The sequence below is a fragment of the Poromitra crassiceps genome, assembly GCF_964638095.1.
Source record: "Poromitra crassiceps genome assembly, chromosome: 8".
Taxonomy (NCBI): Eukaryota; Metazoa; Chordata; class Actinopteri; order Beryciformes; family Melamphaidae; genus Poromitra; species Poromitra crassiceps.
In genome coordinates, this window is record NC_139629.1 from 40244814 (window position 1) to 40266302 (window position 21489).

General features: G+C 44.5%; 3 protein-coding genes across 3 annotated transcripts; 1 reads left to right on the top strand and 2 right to left on the bottom strand.

Moving 5' to 3' along the window:
- Positions 1–2604: 2604 nt before the first annotated feature.
- On the top strand, positions 2605–5786 carry rps26 (ribosomal protein S26). Its single transcript, XM_083641370.1, has 4 exons — positions 2605–2628; positions 3500–3677; positions 3766–3896; positions 5647–5786. The coding sequence occupies exons 1-4, from the start codon at positions 2626–2628 to the stop codon at positions 5683–5685; spliced, it is 351 nt and encodes a 116-aa protein (XP_083497496.1). The 5' UTR covers positions 2605–2625; the 3' UTR covers positions 5686–5786.
- Positions 5787–10628: 4842 nt separating this feature from the next.
- On the bottom strand, positions 10629–16302 carry ikzf4 (IKAROS family zinc finger 4; the record flags this gene model as incomplete). Its single annotated transcript, XM_083641536.1, has 8 exons — positions 10629–11452; positions 11901–12032; positions 12208–12360; positions 13139–13306; positions 13413–13703; positions 13811–13918; positions 14031–14085; positions 16267–16302. The coding sequence occupies 8 exons, from the start codon at positions 16300–16302 to the stop codon at positions 10629–10631; spliced, it is 1767 nt and encodes a 588-aa protein (XP_083497662.1).
- Positions 16303–17500: 1198 nt separating this feature from the next.
- Positions 17501–19274, bottom strand: dnajc22 (DnaJ (Hsp40) homolog, subfamily C, member 22; the record flags this gene model as incomplete). Its single annotated transcript, XM_083641793.1, has 3 exons — positions 17501–17677; positions 17837–18129; positions 18719–19274. 3 exons carry the CDS (start codon positions 19272–19274, stop codon positions 17501–17503), a joined length of 1026 nt encoding a protein of 341 aa, XP_083497919.1.
- Between the last annotated feature and the right edge of the window lie 2215 nt (positions 19275–21489).

Consider the following 21489-nt stretch of genomic DNA (forward strand, 5'->3'; position numbering starts at 1 on the left):
CACAGCAAGCAGGACCTGTGGTCGATCCCCGGCCCGCTCTGTGTGGAGTTAGCATGTTGTTCGGCCCGCTCTGTGTGGAGTTAGCATGTTGTTCGGCCCGCTCTGTGTGGAGTTAGCATGTTGTTCGCGCCCGCTCTGTGTGGAGTTAGCATGTTGTTCGGCCCGCTCTGTGTGGAGTTAGCATGTTGTTCGGCCCGCTCTGTGTGGAGTTAGCATGTTGTTCGCAGACACACACACATTCATACCTTTGGGCAATCCAGTCTCCAGTCCACCTGACTTGGGGGACACCCCGGCATTCCGAAATGTCGGCACTCCGAAATACCAGCATTCCGACAAAATTGTCGGAATGGAGATCTGTCTCGCCATTGCGAAAGAACCCTAACCCTAACCCGGGGGACCGGCTGGAGCTAACCTCTCCCAGCCCCCACGTCTAAACCTAACCTCTCCCACCCCCCATGCCTAAACCTAACCTCCTGCAGACCCTAACCCTAAACCTAACCTCTCCCACCCCCCACGCCTAAACCTAACCTCCCCCTAAACCTAACCTCTCCCACCCCTGTAGGCTAAATAACTCAAGATGCTATGTCGGAATGGCGGACCTAATATCTTTCGCAATGGCAAAACCTTTTTTGGAGATAAAAAGGGCCGCCTCTCCGAAAGCATAGAAGTCAATGATCGGAATGCCGACACTTCGGAATGGCGAGAGGACCCCCCTGACTTGTATGTTGTTGGAATGTGGGAGGAAGCCAGAGCACATGGAAGAAACCTACATGAACACGGGTGAACATGCCAACTACACACAGAGTGGGTTGACGCCTGGAGTGCCCATAGGTATGAATGTGTGTGTGTGTGTGTGTGTGTGTGTGTGTCTACCTGTGCTAGCCCTCCAATGGACTGGTGAGCCGTCCAGGGTGTCTCCCGCCCCAGTGCATGCTGCTGCCTGCTGGGATAGGCTGCAGCACCTTTTGACCCTGAAAAGGATGAAGATAAAGGAAGCAGAGAAAATGACTGAATGAAAAAATATGTTCAGATGCATTTTGTTTTTGCCTGGGCAGAGTGTGCTGAGGAGGACACATGGCATGGGCACACCACCACACAGGTTAAGGTGACCTCCAGACCTCCAGCCCGGTTCCTGCAGCCCCAGTGTAACTAACGGTAGGCCTATACAGTGTAACTAATGGTAGCTCTACACAGTCTAACTAACGGTAGGCCTACACAGGGTAACTAACGGTAGGCCTACACAGTGTAACTAACTAACGGTCGGTCTACACACACTTGGCTCCATGACTAACCGCCTTAAGACTAGTCTCTTAGTCTCTAGTCACCATGGGAAGCAGAAAGGCGGGTCTTCCGCTCATTAGTCCAATCAGAAGTTTTTTAAGGTGGGTCTTCCGCTCATTAGTCCAATCAGAATTTTTTTTCGTGGACACATGTGTCGTGATTGGTCGGATTTTGTCGAACTTCCTTCCAGTCTGAAGGTTTTTTTCCAAACTTCCTTGTGCATGTTCTGGGGGTGTAACGTACAGACTGTATAGCTGCATTCGCCGGATGTAGGTGAGACAGTCTGTTTTAAGAGACTACCTTAAGACTAGTCTGGGCACCTTCCACCCCGCTTTTTGTCATGGGGGCGTAAACCCCGGACCCAGAATTAACACCGGATGGCAATGCGCCTAACAACGTCTTTGTTGCCGTTAGCTTGACGCGGTGATGTTACCTAAACTAGAGTCTGATCAAAACAAAGCTAGCGTTACATAAAACAAAACGTTTATGCAATATGGCATCTCCGCCACCACCGCCTGACACACCGGTCAAAACGGTGAAAGAGGATTCTGATACTTGGGTCAAATTGTCAAGTTAACGTGAAAGTTGACGAGCTAGAAACGCTGCCATCCGGTCTAGGGCGGGCTCTAGGCGGGAACCAGTAGGGTGACAAAATCATTTGTGGGCGGGAGCCAGGCTCTTTCTCGCCGAGAAGAGCCTGGTGACGCGAGGTTACCTTAAGACAGAACTCAGGGCTCACACACCATCTTTGAACACAACAAGTGTGGCGCAGAGCTGGTGAGTGGTGTCACAATGCTGGCATCGAAATAGTAAAAGGCTGCCACCTTGTGGATCAGCGGCCATATTACAAACAAACAAATATACCGTATTTACCTACCAAAACTCTCTCGCCGACAAATGACACAAATACACACAATACATTAGATAATACAAACGTGAGACTGACCCATGAGAGGCATGCAGTACGTGTACGTGTTTTAAGTTCTTAAAAGTCCACGAGGAGAGGTTTGTGTCTACAGAAATTTTAAATCCAATGCCAACCTAGCCTCAACTCAACGTAGACTCGGCTACGTCGAGACTAATGCCAACCATAGACATTATACACGTTTATATAACTATACACTTAACTGCTTTCTTCGTAGTTACATCACAGGAAAAGCTGCAGTGCATTGCAAGATATGACTTACTACGAGCCGTGGACGTGGAGCAAGTATAAGGACCAGTAGGTGGCGTGATACACCTTGCAGTTGGTTTGCGACCCGACAAAAAACACAGACGAAGAAGAAGCACCACATACTCAGTCGTCACTTCCTGTTCGTTCTCTTTCCAGACTTCCTCAGCACGATGGTGAGTGTCTCGTGCGCTCTGAAATGGATTTAGCTCTGTATGGAACGTTTGGACGAGATTGAACCGTTGTTTCAGTGTACATACATATCTTGATATGCACGTCTTGATTATTGATGATATTTGTCGTTTCAAAGTGTCGAATACGCGTTATGTTTAACCGAAGTCTTCCCGGTGCTAGCTAACATCACCCCGAAATGTGTGACCGCAGAGGGCGCTCGTTGCTGGTTCTGATGGCCCCATAGGCCCATTTCACAGCAACCGTTTTGAGGTGGTAAAGCAGGCGCAACCAATATAGCATTAATGATTGTTCCATGCCATTAATACGTGTTACAGTGCCAGGGGCCTCGTTTATTTTATTGGTTGCAGCCGCTTTACCACCTCAAAACTGTTGTAATCATTGTAATAATCTGTTAATTGATTACAATCACCTGTTATTGTCCTAACAAGATGGTCTGTGATGATACAACAATACTATGAATAGTCAATGTTAGATCCCAGACAATGTAATACTTTTTTTTCCCACATGAAGGTGAGACAATAGCAAATCACCTGAAAACATTTGGTTCTGTTTGACTCATTCATATTTTTGACACATAATTATTTTTAAGTTATTTCTTTAGTTGTACAGTTTAATTGTAACACTACATTTGATGGGCATTATGACAAAAACATAGTAACGTTAACTTTAAACAATCACAGAGGGCCTCGTAAGGAGAAGAGCTATCCCCCACCTGTTATTGCTTCCATAAGAAGCAACTGGTCACACATTTCGGCGTAACACACGTCTGCTGTCAGTTACTGTCAATAATAGAGTCAAAGTGGTTTTCTTGGTTTCTACCACCTCATACCCAAACCTCCATGTAACTTCTAGACCAAGAAGAGAAGGAACAACGGCCGTGCCAAGAAGGGACGCGGGCACGTCCAGCCCATCCGCTGCACCAACTGTGCCCGCTGCGTGCCCAAAGACAAAGCCATCAAGAAGTTTGTCATCAGGAACATTGTGGAGGCTGCTGCCGTGAGGGACATCACCGAGGCCAGCGTGTTTGAATGTGAGTAGCTGCGGTCAGTCCGTAGAAGATCCCACACATCAGGTGGTGATGGAGTCTCACTTGGTGTTAACTCACATCTCTTCCTCAGCCTATGTGCTGCCCAAGCTGTACGTGAAGCTGCACTACTGTGTGAGCTGCGCCATCCACAGCAAGGTGGTCAGGAACCGCTCGACCGAGGCCAGGAAGGACCGCACCCCACCACCCCGCTTCAGACCACAGGTGAGTTACACTGAACGCACTGCTGTAGTGCAGGGTATACGCAGGTAGACTGACTATACCCACTCATTTTTCAGTCGGTATTGAGTATAGCTACGGTACTTCTAAATCCCCTCCCGCCTATGGTGTAGGCCAGTCGTTCCCAAACTGCGGTACACGTACACCTAGGGGGATGTGTGGAGGGGGTACTTGAGAGAAAGGGGAAAATGAAAATATAAATAAAATGTCACGAAAATAAATTAAACGTTAAAATAAATCTGCTCAGGAGGCAGTAATTTCTTATTTTGTAAAGTTATATTCTTCAAATTGGGGGGTATCATTCATTCATTGCATCATATGCTATAGTTTTCTCTTGCCGTTTTCTAAGCAAAAAGTAGTCTGGTAAAGGGGTACCGGTACTGAAGCCAAAGAAAGTTTGAGACCCACTGGTGGAGGCCAACTATTGCTACCTAGCAGGGCAAGGAGAGTGAAGGCATATGTAGTTATTTATCTATTGTTGTTTGATTAAACTGCAACTAAATATACTTCATAATTTGTACAGCCCGACCGATACTAGATACCGATGTTAGGGAGTTAAAAAAAAACTCTATTGATATATTGTCCGATATTCTACTAGGCATCTCACATTGCTCAAGTCACTTCCGGGACTTTATGACATCACTGATGACATCATCAGTGGGACAAAAATTGAAACAGAGAAACATTGCCCACATGCTTCCTAGATAGATAGACAGACAGACACACACACACACACACACACATACATAACATACATATTACACAGTCATGATCCTTACTCCCTGAAGTCAAGCAGTAGAAGTTAAGTGACAATGTACAAATATTACTGGTCCATTTTTGGGTGAACTAAAATGTGAAAAAGTCTTAGATGCCACATGTCACAGTTGAGAAGTCTTATCGTTTGGGACCGGCCGCTTAAAAAAAAACGGGACGTAAGGGGCGGCTGTGGCTCGGGAGGTAGAGCAGGTCGTCCACCAATCAGAAGGTTGGTGGACGCATGTCGAAGTGTCCTTGGGCAAGACGGTGAACCCCAAATTGCTCCCGATGGCTGTGCCAGCACCCTGCGTGGCAGCTTGCCGCCCTTGGTGTGTGAATGGGTGAATGTAGGCACATTGTAAAGCGCTTTGGATAAAAGCACTATATAAATGCAGTCCATTTACATAAATTAAGAGTATACTTCTCCAGGCACTACTACACCACTGAATAAACACCCCAGTCCTGTGTTGGTTGTCACAAAGGGAACATGTAAAATGCAGGATGGGGCACTTTCTGCCAGTCGAGAAAACTGAACGAACTGTAGAGTTAGACCCAGTTGTTGCATTTCTCCTTTAGTCATGGTGCTCTGTATTAAATGTCTGATCAGAAATCAAGATAAATACTAACTTCTCAGCCGTTTGAAAATTATTTTAAAGATTTTTTTGTGCAGTAATACATTTATTTATCTGGAGAAGAAGATAGCCGCTGTATGCGACGTAGTTCCAGAGTCCGTATGCCATATGTCATGAATGCCTGCACTGCCGCTGCTCGCCTCTGGTCCTGCAGATTTGCGCTCCAGTCACCAGATCGCTCGACCTCGCGCTGAGAAAAGTGCAGACCTCTTATCATGTGAAGGTGCCTTAAGAGTCAGGAACTTGACCACGGTTTATCATTAAACCAGTAGTCGATCCCTGGTGTTGATAGTGGTGAACGCAGGTAAAGGAATAGTTTCTGACAAGCTCTTTTTCTCTATTTATAGGGTGGCGCACCCCGTGGACCTCCTCCAAAGCCTATGTGATGTGGACATTACAAGTTCTGTTGTTATGATGTCATAAGTTCCATCATTATTATGATGTCATAAGTTATGTCGTTATTATTAAATAAAGCTGGTGAGGTCAAATCAAGTCTGAATTGCCTTTGTACTTTGAACAAGTTAGTTTATTGTTGTTGATCATAATGACCATGAGGAAACAAAGTTTCTACAACCAAAGTATCGGTCTTTTCCACTGAATCTACTATAATATAATAATATAAGCAAAGGGGACACATTTAATATTTCAACTTGAGTGCGTAATTCTTTGCACTGCCACTGTCAGACTGCTGCTGAGTTTTGAGTGGGAGATGAGCATAGAAGTTAAGTCACAAAGAAAATCAAGAAAACTCAAGGGTGGTATAGAATGGCCATGATATCTGGTTGTAGAATTGCATTAAGACATTGGAAATCACCTATTCCCATTACATTCAAGGAATGGTTGGAACTAATGTGCCGTACAGGGTAACTTATAGAGCTATGGGAAGAGAAGATGTCTTCACTGAGGTATGGGGTCACTTTTTGAAGCTAACTGAAAGGTCTAAAGACTAAATTAGGTTCTTCCCTTCTGATAATATAACAAGTACTGTGAGATATAAGATTTGATCACGTGGTATATATATATTTTTTTCTTTTCTATTAACATTTTTGTTTGTTGTAATTTATTTTCCTTTTTTTAAGGGAAAAAAAAACTCGAGTGAATATTGAGTCCTGGAGGATACTGGCCGTATCCATGATTGGATGGGTAAATAAATGCCATCAAAATGAGTCTACCGAAGTTTTTCAAAACCTGCCCATATCCTTGAACTTTTATAAGAAGCATGATGCTATCGTGCCTTTCATGGGGTTACAAATCACACAGAATATCCAGTGCTTATGTACACAAACTCCCTGAGGAGGGTGGTCTGTACACAAACTCCCTGAGGAGGGTGAGGAGGGTGGTCTGTACACAAACTCCCTGAGGTGGGCGCTCTTGGTCTGCTCATTTTGAAACACTACTGGGCAGCCAGGGCTCTGAATAGAAATGCAGACAGCGACCCTTTGTGGCTGCAGGTAAACAATCCTCACTTCCTGCTCTTGTGTTTTGCAGTTCTATCTTGGTTGACAAGTCAGTTCAACAAAAACTCTGCAGTCTGTGTTTATTAAATCAGATAAAAGTAGCTCACCAAACTCTCAGTATGCTGTATATGCCATATCGTATATGCCAAAATTGTACATTCAAGCATGGACACTTAAAAGGTAGATTGGATGTTTCCAGTCTGGAGAGTAAGTTCAAACGTCCAAATTCACATTTTATTGATCTCTTCAAGTCAGACATGTTCAAGAAAAGTGCCCACACTGAGGTAATTGTTGTAAATATTAGGTAAGAGACCTCATATAAGGCCATTAGGGATTGTCTCTACCTGCACAATCTTTTTGACCACTTATTTCCTTTTACTTTATGCAAATAAACGATAAATAAAATATGTGATATCTTTTTAGACAAATGCCGGCTGCGTGTTGGCCAGGCAGTAGTGGCATCTCGTAAAATTAATCTTTGCCTATTCAAGGCTACGATCAAGACATTTCAGAGGTGGGCCGTTTATTTTTGCAATAGGTTACCATTATATATATATACTGTCAATATTATACTTCACATAGATTGTCTTTATTGGGATTGAATAACGGAAGGCATTTTATAGGTATAAAATACTATACTGGTGTCCCTAAATATATAGTTAGAATCCTGTCCTATTGGTATGCCCAACAGACCATGCAGGTTAAATGGGACAACAGTATGTCTGCTCCTTTTCATGTTAGCAATGGGGTGAGACAGGGGAGCATTTTGTCTCCTGTTTTATTCAATTTCTACATGAACGATCTATCATGTAAATTAAGCTTATGTAAAACTGGCTGTATGGTCGGCAGTACAGTGATGAACCATCTTATGTACGCGGATGATTGTGTCATTTTTAGCCCGAGCTCAGCCGGTCTGCAGCAGCTCCTTAATGTGTGCTCTGTGTTTGGGGAACAACAGGATGTAAAATATAACGATGCAAAAAGTGCTATTATGATTTGCAGAACCGTGGAAGATAGACGTATGACCTTTCCTGACTTTAAACTGTCTGGTAATGTTCTGAATGTCTGCAGTGAAGTTAAATATCTTGGTCACGTGATCACAGACCAACTGACAGATGACGAGGATATTTATCGTCAGTGTCGTATGTGCGAGCAAATGTATTGTCACGTAAATTTGGTTGTTGCACTGATGGAGTGAAGCTGACTCTGTGTACAGTGTATTGTTCACCTTTGTACACCGCACATTTGTGGTTGAACTATAAAAAAGTCAGCCTTCAGAGACTGCAAGTGGCATATAATGATGCTCTGAGAATACTGCTAAAAAGGCCCAGGTGGACTAGTGCGAGTGAGATGTTTGTGAGAGCTGGAGTGAACACACACTGCAAGCTGTCTTGAGAAATGTAATGTACAGGTTTATCTGTCGGTTAAATGATTCTGAAAATCAACTTGTTGTGGTGCTGGTGAACATTGCGTACAGTGGCACATGCTGCACATCTAAGTTTTGGGAGCACTGGTATAGGTGTCTTTTAAAATGAGTCACTAGACTATTTTTATTTTGTGTTTTCTTTTAATCTTTTTTGTACTATGTGTATTTGATTGTATTTTTGTATGGACCTTGAGTCTGGAAATAAAGCATATCTATCTATCTATCTATCTATCTATCTATCTATACTAATATATATTTATGGTAGATATCAAGAGGGATGTGTGCATGACAGTTCAATAGTTTGTAAGGAGGAGACCCAAACAGGGACTATGAGTGTTGTGATTTTATGGTTTGATGATAATTCATCTGCACAGAGCCACTAGGTGGCAGCTAACTGCTGTTTTCTATCCTGTGAGAGCAAGTAGTCTAAGGGACATCAGTTTTACAATAAACTCAACTTTATTGACCGTAAAAAGTTTCTAGAATATCGAGGGGCACTCATTTGTAACTGCAATTACATCTTGGAAAGCAACATGACTTTGAAATAATGAGGCAGTTGTACATCTTTAACTTTGAGGTAAAGTGTTTTGTCATATTTACATCGTTCACAAAATATCATATAGAACATTAAAAGTCCACACAAGGAAACAAAATCCATGCCTCATTTTCACGTCTTAAAATTACTTCACATTTCAAAAATAATTCACAATTCAGATAAAAGCGGAAAATGACAAGCACACATGCTATATTCCATTCACACACATTCTGAACGTATCAAACCCAAGTGCATTTTTAAATATTTTTTTCTCTCTCAAAAGGTTTCAAGTACATTTTTTTTGCCAGCAATTAAAGTAAATGAAGTTAAACTATGAAGCAGCAAACCCACAATAACAAGTTAAAATACTGAATTTGGTCTTATTCATGTCCCCAACATTAACATCAGCTAACTCACCATAACTGTAGCAATAAGGTATTTGGGTGCTATAAAGAAGCAGGAGGTAACATTTTATGGACTTGAGGAATATGCTGGATAAGATTTGGGATATAGCTGACTAAATACACCAAGGCTGTAACAAACAACACTAAATAGATCATCACAAGTGATATTAAATAACTTAAGAGACTTCAAATGATTTTGTTAATTGTTCACTTCCCATTAAGCAAAGTCTCACCTTCAACCACAATAAGTGGTTAATAACTTACTCAAATGAATATTAAATTCTCAGCCTGTGACACACCCAGTCACACAGTGCAGCAAACTCGAGTGTAGGTCCAGTCCGACAGTGGGATTGTGTAGAAGGCTAAAAAAAAACAATTATTGTAAGTATTATGCAAATCTCAGTGCGGTAGAACAATCACAGAAAACAAATTAAAGCCATCAAGTGCTTGGGCGAAGATGCTCCTATATAAGCAGAGAACCTAAAAGTGCAAACCTGGCCCATCTCAGTCAGGCTCTTACTGTACACTACACGGGTCATGGTCTGATCTGCACCAGTGCTCTACGGCTCACTTTCAAATCCAGAAACCTCTTCTAGGTCTCAGCCCTGGAAGCTGATTTCCACCCCGAGGTGAATATTTTCCAGTTCATTTCCTCCATGCTTTTTGTTACGTACTGATCATGGGTACTGATAGTCTTCTCGTTGATCTCAAGCGCAGCTGCAAATCTTCTCCCTTCTGAGGTGAGGTGACTCACACTGTGGGACCACGCTGTAAACAATATATATTCCTAAAGCAGGGTACTGCTCTAGGAGTTAAGGCAAGCCATTTCTGTGCTTCGTCTGTGACAAAGGCTCCTCCCTAACCCAGAGGCACAAATCTTCCAGTGCATATTCATCTTACATGACATACCACCCAAAAATCCCCTCCTCAACCACACAATCACAACGCCATCTTAGTGCATACTAAGCTCACCAACCCGTTTTTAAACATGTATGTGCCAGGTTTCTCCATTCCACTTGACAAGATCTCTGAACTTTAGATTGAGTGCATCACCTGCGCACCTGACCTTTCAAAGTGCTAACTACACCACTTTGGAAAAGATGGCTAGTGAAGATAGAGCACCAGGTCTCCCCCCACCCCCCCTCAGTTTGTCAGTGAGAGGAAATCCCCCAACAAGGCACTTTTGAAGCAAAACCCAAAAAAAGTTTTGCCAGGTGATTTTGATTTGGGAGTGCAATCAGAGAATATAATTAATCTCCCCTAATCTTTTGAATGATGCAGTGAAAAGATTGCTCACTCACACCTGCTGTAGTCCGATTAATAAATATTCTGCCATTAAAACCACAAGTAATTTAGCTTCAACACGAGAGATTCAAAGCAACTGATCTGGTGCAGAACAAACATGAGCCCACGACTTCAGAAAGCAGCAGTCCCCCATCCCCCCGCCCCACCATCTCAATCCCCCTGTCCTCTCCCCGGGCGAGGGTGGTCACAGTCCCCCTCTTCCTCAGCCCACCTGGTGCTCTCCGCGACTGATATGCGAGGAGAACTCGTAGCGGTCCTGGCTGCGGTGGCCGCAGATGTTGCACTCAAACGGCAGGCGGAAGCCATGACAGCCCATGTGGATGGTGAACATGACGTAGTCCAGGAAGATGATTCGACAGTGCTGGCAGGGGAAGGAGCGCACGGGGCGGTTCTCCCTGTCCACCACCTGCATCTCCCTGGAAGACAGGGGCGACCCAGCGCGCCTCTTCACTACGGCGGTGGGAACGGGACACGGCCTCTCCCACTCTGGGTCCGAGTCTTTGGCCTGGCCGGGGCTGGAGGTGGGATGGCTGCGGGGCGGTGCCGGGGTGGGGTAGTGGCGGTGGTGGTGGTGGTTGGAGGTACTGGTCGGGGCTGCTGCCGCCCCTGTGCTCTGCTCTTCTGCTGTGCTCTCGGTGTCTGTGGAGTCGGGGCAGCCGTTGGGCGAGGCGGTGTGGCTGTGGGCTGAAGCCGGGTCACCGCGGCCCACGCCCGCCTCCCCCCGCCCGGCCAAGCCCAGAGACATGGCCAGCAGCCCACCTCCGCCGCCGTGGGCACGGGGGCCCTGAGGAGTCACATGGCTGTTGACGGAGCTCATAACCGAGCGGAGCTCCGGCAGGAAGGCAGGATGCAGCTGAGATAGTTTGGGTGGCTCGTGGTTCTCGCCTTTACCCCTGGCTCCCTGGAGGTGCTTAGCACCCAGCCCCACCAGCGCAGGCTGAGGGCACGTGAGGTCCCCCTCCTTCTCAGAGCCAGAGGACAGTTCATAAGGTGCTTCAGGTGAGTTCAGACGCATGTGCTTTTCACCTGTGAAAAGGACCAAACAAACAATGGGCATGGTTTTAAGACGGGATCTCCTGGACTGACTTAATTTGAACTCCCCTCGCCAATTCCACAGTACAACATGAACTATGATTCCAGTAGATCATCAAGCAGAGGATATATCATTATGATTGTATAACGCAATAAATATGCTATCCTCTAAATAAATGGTTTGGATTGTAAAAATATATACCGGTATTAAAAAAGGCTGAATAAATCTAGAAAACTGATTGTTCTCGTAAACAAAAACACTCATTAAAAACTGTCGTCCGCACATTCTTTCTCAGTTTTGTTATTTATCCCACACAATGTTTTTATCGACGTGTACTTGGCCAGACGGATCATTACCGAGATGAAAAGAGAAGCGTGTGCGTAAGTATTCTAAAGGCCTCACGTCCGCACCTCGCCGGGTGCGCGCGGCAAAATAACTCACCCAAAAACTTCTGTGGTGTCGACCTCTTGCGTTTGGTGATGCTATTAGCCAGTCTGTCCACAAATGGGAGTTTTTCGGTGGCTGGCTGGAGCATTGGTTTCATCATTGTCTCCAGTCTTGTTGACTCTTCTCCTGCAAAAAGTAAGCAGATAATTATCAATATATTGCCAGCAGACTACGTACAATCAAACATTAACTTTTAACTTGCTTCAGTCCATATATTGCTATTCATCATCATCAATCATAACATACTTTTTGAGCTAACATTTGTGATGAAAATGAGTGTTACGTGTGTGGATTGTGTTACCCTGTGCTGACTGAGAGCTGATTGCCGTCTGGTGGTCCAGACTCTTCTGATAACTATGGCAGCGCTCGAGGTGTTCCTCCAGTGTGCTCTGTTGCTTGTAGCTGCGACTACAGTAGCTGCACTTGAAAGGTTTCCCTACTGTCGGAGAGGATGCTGCAATGCACAGACACAGAATATATTCAACATATATTCATCTGATCTCAAATTAATAAGACGGCCACGATAAAAATTTTACCTTAAATGATAGCTAGCAAAAGCTCAGTACGGATGCTCTGTAGTCAAGGTAAGCTGTTGAGAATCGTCGGTATGCAAGCCATTATAAACTGCATTTATGGGAGGGGGATTTTTTTTCTTAACAACTTCTTATTGGCTGCGTTGAATGAAATGGATTTCCCCCGTTATTTGGTAATTCCTGAAATCGTTCGATCTTACTTGCCAGTCATGACAGACAAGGCCCAACCCTTCCCCGCAATGTTCCACCCAGCAAACGGACGGAAAGTGACGTCAATTTCGCCGAAATCCAGTTTGCAAGAATCTTTTCTTCGAAGACGAACCTGAAGACCCACCAAAGACCTACGTATTTACCCTATGTCCTATCAACACCTGTTGAACGTGTGTTCACAAATTCAAAGCAACCATTTCCTGTTTTGATTTTAGTCTAAATGTCAAGATTTTTTTTCATTCTGTTGAAGAATAGATATTTCCTCTTGAGGTTCGCAGAAGAGGGAAATGGACTTCTAATGAAATCCGCATGTTTGCATGTTGTAGCGCTGCTTCATAAAATTCAACCTGATCAAAATGAGAAAGTAATATTGTTATGGAGCCACTGCATCCATCAGGAATCAGGAATAGATCATGAAAGATCTCTTTGTGGAATAATACGTTCAGTGTGTTTGACACTGTCGGCTGCATTCACAGTTTACAGATGTACCTTGGTGTGTGCGCAGGTGGCCAGCGAGGGCGTCTCTCCGCCGGCAAGCATAGTTGCAAAAGTGACATTTAAAAGGTTTCTCTCCTGAGTGCAGCTTGATGTGGCGTAGCAGGTTCCCCTTCTGGGTGAAGGACGCTCCACACTGGGTACACTGGAACGGCCTCTCGCCTGACAACATAGACGCCGGACAATCCACTCATTTGCATTATTTTTCTGCCATAAAATGTTTGTGTGTGTGATGATGATCACCACCACCACCAGCACCTGTTCTCACCTGTGTGGCTACGCTTGTGCACCATGAGCACATTGGGTCCGATGCAGATCATCCCACACACGTCGCACTGGAGCTTCCCGCTGGGCAGCCGGATGGGAGAAGCGGGCTTTGAACCGGCCAGCTCGTCGAAAAGGCTTCCCCTCTCTCCTCCAGCAGCCCCATGCTCTCCGCTCCCCTCCTCGTCCTTGTCTCCCCCCCTGCTGCTATCCTCCCTCGCAGTGTCTCTCTTCTCGGGTCGCGGAGCACCCGGCGACTCGTCGTCGCTACACAATTCAACCTTGATGGAGTTTGCTGTGGTTGAGAGTAGACGAGAGGAGAGACACGTTTTAAGTTAGAACATAGTTCTAGCACGTTACCTGTTAGCCACGAGGCAAATGAAGTAGATGATGATGACGGACCACTGAGGGAGCGGTGTGGAGAAGACTGCTGACTGTTTGGAGATCTCACTGAAGGGCCCCGTAAGCCGCCATAAAACTCCTGCTCTGTCGATGACTCTCCTCCACTGCCTGAAACACACACACACACACACACACACACACACGTTATTAAAGTCAACGTTCATGTCCGGGGACTGTGCACATATAGATGTTTATTAGTTTTTGCTCCGAGTAACCTTACCTGGTGCATATGAGCGTCCATTGCAGTCATCAGCATTCATTCTCTCACCAGATGCCTACAGAAAGGTGACAAATGTAAATTGTAGGAATTAATTTCCCCCCATTTATTACCATGTAATCAATTTTTTATAAAAACATTTCCCCTCTAATCTTGATTAGTCACATTAACGATGGCACCACCCAAAGAGTTTCATGCTAACCTTATAGAATATATACTCGTAGCCGTTTGTTGGTCTAAGAATAACCCATATAGTTTTACATGTGCACTTCCTAGAAATAAATTGACTGCAGCAGACTAATCTACTAAACTGTCTAGATTAGGAGTTCTGTGTTAACATGTACTCTCCTCTCCCCTGTTGCCAGCAAATGAATATGAGAGCTTCCACATTTATACTCGACTGAAGGCTGAGTGTTGAAGGAGGAGTTTAACTACATGCACATTCAGAAATGTATGAGGGAAGTTGTTATGCTTGAGGTCACATGACAAACATGTACATTATACAGTATAGGATGAATCAGTGTGACGTCACAACCACCCAGAAATGCGTAACCCCGCGGCAGTTAACTAGTACGAGTTGTGCCAAACAAACGTTAATATCTCAAAAAGTATACATCACATCGCTTATATTTTGACATTCTGAGTGAGAGCAGAATTGGCTCAAGAATTTGATGTATAATATATGCATGTCGTGTTAAAGTTGTGTGAACTGTAGCAGTTTTTAAAATGTAAACGGGGTCAGCCGGCTATAGTCAGACACTCAAGCTCATGTTTACCAAAATGCTGCTCGGCTGATCCCTCGATGACAAATTGGGGGATAGTATATGACAGAACCAGAATGTTATTGTCAACATTCGCTGTGTTTCATTTGCAGAGATATTTTTTATTAGGTGCAAATGCACTTTGTATTCTTTATTTTGATGTAGCTGTGTAGAGGTGAGGCTCTGTTTTCACTGAATGTTGAAGATAAAGGAGACCATGACATACAGTAGCTTGAGATCAGTGGATCTCAACATGGGCTCCGGGGACCCCCTGCGGTCCTTGGGGGGGTTCCAGGGGGTCCCCAGCAAATTGATTAATTGTTCAACTTCACTATTTAATTGAGGAAAAAGTTAAAACAATTTGAGAATGTAGAAGAATTGACTTTTTTTTGGTCATAGTTGCACTGTTACCTCTCTACCTACAATACAGATAGTCACGGAGTTCTGGACACATTTTCAGATTTGGGTCTGAGACACAAAATTACATTCAATGGGGGTGCCCCCATTAGCCCCCCTTTCCACTGATGACCCATTTCCACTGGGTTGGCCTAGAGAGGCCTAGGCCAAAACCAGGCTGAACCAGGAACTCAAGTTCCAGGCTAGAGTTCCCTGGGCCAAGTTCTTGGGCTTTTGGCCTTCAGTGGAAAGAGGGCTATGTGGACTTAATTAGGGGTCCTTGATATGACACGAATCACTGCTATAGAGCCACAATGCGCACCCCCCCCCCCCACCCCCCCGCCCAGTGGATGACAACAGAGGAGACGTGGAGCACGCAGGGGGCGGAGACAGCACACATCGCAGGGAAGGGAATGTATGCATAGGGGAGCGGAGGGAGCAACAGGCGCTGATGCAGCCAGCCGCCCGCCCGCCCGCCCGAGAGACGCGCCAGTCAAACCAGGGCACAGCGCGCCTTGCCAGACAATTCTGTCTGAATGTGATACGGACGAAACAGAGCAGTATAAAAACACATACATCTGCAATTAACTACCACGTTTATCCACATTTTCATCATTGCTACTTGTGTTTTAGCTGCGCGATACATTTCTGTCTGGTGTTGTGTCACCAATCGGCTTACGGTCGATGGCGACAGAGACGATGGCAATGTGTTGCAAGAGTTGCGACTATCGCAATTCCCTGCATACTAGACGCAGCAGCTGTCACCTAACGTTGAGCATGTCAAACTGGCCTGGGCTGGTACAATGTTTCTCATGAGCCGTTGCTATGGCACCCGACCACACGACAAATGGCATTCACCCCACCAACTAGTGAAAAACACGCAGTAGGCTACTTCCAAATGAATGGCAGTGAATGGTCTTACCGAGTGCCGAGGTAAAGTCCAACACCCTCTTCCTTACCTGGCGACAGACTGATTTTTCCCTTTTAATTGTCTGGATCGCTGTTTGTTTTCCCAGGCGACGACAGCATCTCCGGGATTCTTTTCCTTTTTTTTCCTTTTTTTTTTTTTTTTTTTTTTTTACCTGGGAATCCGAATCCCAAACCACTTCCGGGCCCATGCTGGATACAGACCTGATCATTGTACAACAGAGCTCTTGATCCAGTGATTGCCGAATGCATCGATGGATGCATGTACATTGTATGGATGACAGAAATGTAGCGAAAACGATGCAATCAACAGAACTTACGAATCATCACATCATCAGTAATAATAGGCCACTGGACATTGATATCTTTTTAGAACTAATGCGGGCTGTGTGTTTGTCAGACAGTTGTTGTGGCATATCTCGTAAAATTAATCTTTGACTATTCAACCAGGGCTAAAACGATCAACACATTTCGGAGGAGGTGGGCCGTTATGCAGTACCATGTTGTCACTGTCAATATTCGCATAGATTGTGTCTTTATTGGGATTGAATGACAGAAGGCGTTTTACACTTTTATTATTCGTGGTTACATAATCAAGATGTGTGTGCATGACAGTTCAATAATTTGTAACAAGGACTGAAGCAGACATCCCAAACCGCCCCAAACAGGGAGTGTTGTGATTAAATAGTTTATCCATCTGCACAGAGCCACAAGGTGGCAGCAAACTGCTGTTTTCTATCATGTGAGAGCAAGTAGGCTACTCTGCATGGTGGTGGTAATCAGTCAAACGTTGTGTGGCATGGTCATGGTGTTGGGGGTCCACACCGGTGTTATTGGCCATGAGCAACACCTGTTTTGTAGGTTATTTTTGTAAATGAAAAGCAACGTGATCAAGCTTCCATGTTCATGTTCAAGGGCGGCTACTGATAAATTGACATAGCCTACTAACAACATACTGATCACTAATGTCATATCACTAATTTGACAGATTAGGATGGATAGGATTTGTCCTTACCTACAGTGTAATGTGTCCAGTAATCCAATGGTGGTAGGCTATAACTTTAAGGACAATATGCCAGAATCTGCACTGTAGGCTACTCACTTTACAGTGTTATAAATCTCTGATTGAAAAGTGTTACCTTTTACAACAAATACCGTTAACACGTGGGTTTGGAGAGGAATTTTAAGTATCACTTTCATTCTAGTAGTAGGCTAACAGTCTACGTCCTGACAGCTCTTAGACGGCCCTCTAGTGGCGACAGATGGTATTATCGGTATCAAAATGGCTCAAGGTTTATTATCATAAGTAGCTATATGATATTCTCAGGTGATAATGTCAAGACAGTACAAGTTTCTGTGCAGCCTCTTGATTCATATTCCATGAAAATGCTATTTGACTCGATTGGGCTTATGCCGCTGGAGAAGAACCTCATAAGCCTCGTGGATCTTTATGAACATCGTCTCAGCCTCTTTGCTGGGGTTGTGATCTGGATGCCATGTCCTGGCCAGTTCCCTGTAGCTATGGGTGATCTCTTCAACAGAAGCCTCTGTAGTCAAGGACAACACCTGGAACAAAAAACATATTGAGATTCACAATGGACGGACATGCATGCAGAGTTTGCAAATGTTTAGCCTGCTTTGCAAGAGTATTTACTTTACTGACTGAAAATACAAACAATTTTGACACATCACACTTCATGTTGTCTTTTCAGAGTTGTCGTTCACCTGCAGTGCATTTTTCTCTCTCTGTGTGTACTCTTTGAGCAGTATCTCCAGCACCTTCCCCCAGGCCTCTTCAGCGAACCCGCCTCCAGTCAGGGCACACAAGATCCGGTACGGGATCAAAAGGATGTACTCCACCACCCCTCTGAGCCAGGGCAGGAACCAGAACATATCCAGCAGCGCTGCTACGCAGTCAGACAGGTAGTACAGAGTGGCTGTAGTGTTGTGGAAAATACAGTAACCCAGTGGCGCAGAGAAGGCCAGCCAGGCCAGACCCAGCCTGTAAAGCCGTGGACCTGGACAAGAGACATGTATCGTTGACAGTTAAAATGATTCAAAAGAACAGTAGCCGAGTATTTAGTAATGTTATAGGCTATTATAAGTAATTAGCATAAGTATAACTTTATTTAATAGCAGCTTAAAAAAAAATACAGTTTACAAAGCGCTTCAAAAAGAGAATAAAAAGAAAGAAAAGACACAAAAGGCACACATGACAACAAAACAGAGACAAACTTAAAAACAAAACAACAATGTTGAAAACATTAAATGTTGCATGCCTTTTGCTTTACTGTATGTGTGTACGACTGTCATGAAAAGGCCAGCCTATAGAAGTGGGTTCTTAGGAGCTGCTTAAAAGACTCAACAGACTTGGCTGATCTAATTGATTGGCGGAGATGATTCCATTGAGTTGGGGCCATAACTGCAAAGACAAGAGGTCTCCCTTAGTTTTGAGTCTGGAACTGGTTGATGACTATAGCAGACCTTGACCGGATGACCTAAGTGACCTCGTAGGCCTATAGGGTCAGCAGCTCACAAATATAACCACCATAATGTGACAGAAATATACTTCTCCTATAGCGGTTGCAGAAAGTCAAGTCATCTCACCTAGTCCTTGTGTGCTGCCAGGAGGCCGTGCAGGTTTGAACCTGCGGTGCTGTGCTGCGGTGACACTGGCAGCCAGGCTAATGGGCAGAGGTGACAGGGTGCTGCCATAGAATATAGGCGAGGTGATGAGACAGGCGGTCAGAGTCTTGGGGAGATCGGAGGTCTGCTGGCCAACACTGGACACCAGATGCACCCCTGCACCCACGCATAAAGGCAGCACCATCACGTAGAAGAAGCTGAGCGAGCTCAGTCCTATCAGAGCCACGGTGCCAAAGTAAATCCCCACACACACCTGCCCGGCAAATCTAACCGGGCCGACGGGGGGAGGAGGCGCGCTGCCGGGGGGTCTTTTCCTCACCCCCTCCGCTGCCTCTCGATTGGCCTCCCCGACATACGCAGGGATACGCAAGAACTCTCTGGCCCAGCCGAACCCGAATCCTCCCAGGGTTAGCATCCATAGCAGAGCATGGCTGTCTCTTCCTAAATATACATGGTGCAGGCCCAGAGGGCCACCTGCTGCCCAGAGGGCATAGGCTACCGTGACTCTCTTCCCCATGCTTTGACCTCAGTGGATCAGTCCAGGAACCGTCTAGGAAGCCTTAAGTCATCCTTGATGGGGACCTGCAATTGACATTCCAAGAGAACTATGGTTAAAGAGGAGGAACTCAAGAGTTAGTCCAAGTCCTATCTACATGGATGAAAGACCGTTTGAATGAGGATTCACACCAGGCATAACATAGAAGGCTTTATCTTAGCCCAGGGGTGTCCAAACCTTTTTGAATGGGGGCCAGATTAGATCATGTGAAAATACCAGGGGGTCAGCTGTTTTTCGCATTGGGTTATTAAAAAAAAAAAAAAAAAAAATCACATTCAATACAATTGTACTCTAAGGATATTGTTTACTGTCTGAAAACATTAGTCCACTTGGTGCTTGTCTACAAACTGTATGATAGTGCTGTCATCATTAAGGTGAATGGGAAAAATGCCTATTGAACTTGCTTGATTAACCAATACTGTGTGGAGGGCCACATAATAGTATATTTTGAGAGACAAGACGAGGGCCACTTAAAATCGTTCCGCGGGCCGCAATCGGCCCCCGGGCCGGACTTTGGACATGCCTGTGCAGCCCACGATGGGGGAGTAATACTTGTTTAATGTCAGACAGCTAATTAATAACATGTACTAAAACATAATTGCCTAAAATATTTGTATTAATGTTATTCGTATTACACATTTAATTTTTTATCAGAGATAACACATCACCACACCATTACACAAACGTCAGAACTTCATTATGCACCAACTTATTTGTAGGCCTCTGTAGGTCTCTGTAGGCCGTAGACTCTTCATTTGACAAATGATCCACAGGCTGGATCAGGTTCTTCTCAACAGGCATGCAATTGATTGGTTGATTTATTGATACAGTGGTATTTTCTAATGCAGGCTATGTTACATAATGAGCGCATAATTTGATTTGTAAATCCTTACCCCGGCAAATCCTGTCCAGTATTTTCCGTAGTTAAAGCTCGAGAATGCTGTTGCAACAGTTGTATGGACTTTGGATCAGAAATAGCTGGATATACAGTAGACGGCGTCACGTATCAACATGGCTGCCCTGATGATCTACAGACACTGATAAAGTGTCCAAGCCTTTGGACGCGTTATCACTTTGACTCAAGGGGTGTGAAAACACAAGGTTGGGACTGAGCAAACTAATGAAACATTATTTGGAGCATGCTTCAAACAATGCCTCAAATGTTTACACTTTTTGGGGAATTACATTACACACGCAAATTGCTATTCCCAAATGATCCTTTTTCACAGCAGAGCCATTTTGGGTCTGAAAGGCAGGGTAAACACAGGTGCAACCAAAACATTAATGCGGGTTTCCAACTTACAATCCATTTAGGTTTTCCAGTGCTTGTGTTTTGGTTGCACCTGTTTTTACCCTGCCTTTTAGACACAAAATGGCTGCTGTGAAAAAGGCCAAATAAGGCCCTAAACCCATGAACACTATGGCCATGTTCAGACTAGGAGGCCAAATCTGATTTGTGAACTTTAATGACGTATTAATGATTCTATCCAGATTGGTTTTATGAGTCTGGACGCTCCAAGTCTGATTTGTGTCACTTGTCCCAAACCACATATGGAGGTCTGGACACACAGATCCGACCTGAACACTTGCCCAAATCAGATTTGTGGCAGTGTGGACACACTCCCAAATCAGATTTGGGAAACCAATCAAGATAATGATGATTAATGACTTTAGCAGCAAATCGGATTTGCCTGTAATGTGAACATGGCCTATGTGACAATCCTTCCTCTTTTTTTTTTATATATAAAAGGGAGTAAGTGGGTTCTGTGATTTTGGTTTTGGTCATGTTTTTGGTTACACTCGGGCAATTGTGTGCTTAAGCATGAAAAGTGAAGAAAAGTTGAAAGATAATATTTTAAGTGTTTACAATTTGACCAGCAGATGACACTAACCATTCTCATCATCTCGTCATTCATACCTAATTATATGTGAAAACGTGAACACAAAAGTTAGTAGCCTATGGAATTCTTCCCCTAATGTAGGCTGTTACAACCCAGCTCTATATTGGAACAAAGAAGGGAATAACACACTGAAGTAAAAGTTAAAACAATAATTTATTAACTAAAACGAAGGGAAAATAAGACAACACAAACTACATTAAACAAAAATAACAGAACAAAATGTGCATTGGTGGGGAGGGAGAGACTGTAGTCTGAAGGTCTTCTTAAACCCAGTT

Bases quoted from the DNA above. Each gene is read 5' to 3' on its own strand.
- rps26 (XM_083641370.1), top strand. The intron at 3,678-3,765 runs GTGAGTAGCTGC...TCTCTTCCTCAG, and splicing joins CGAGGCCAGCGTGTTTGAAT to CCTATGTGCTGCCCAAGCTG. The intron at 3,897-5,646 runs GTGAGTTACACT...CTCTATTTATAG, and splicing joins CACCCCGCTTCAGACCACAG to GGTGGCGCACCCCGTGGACC.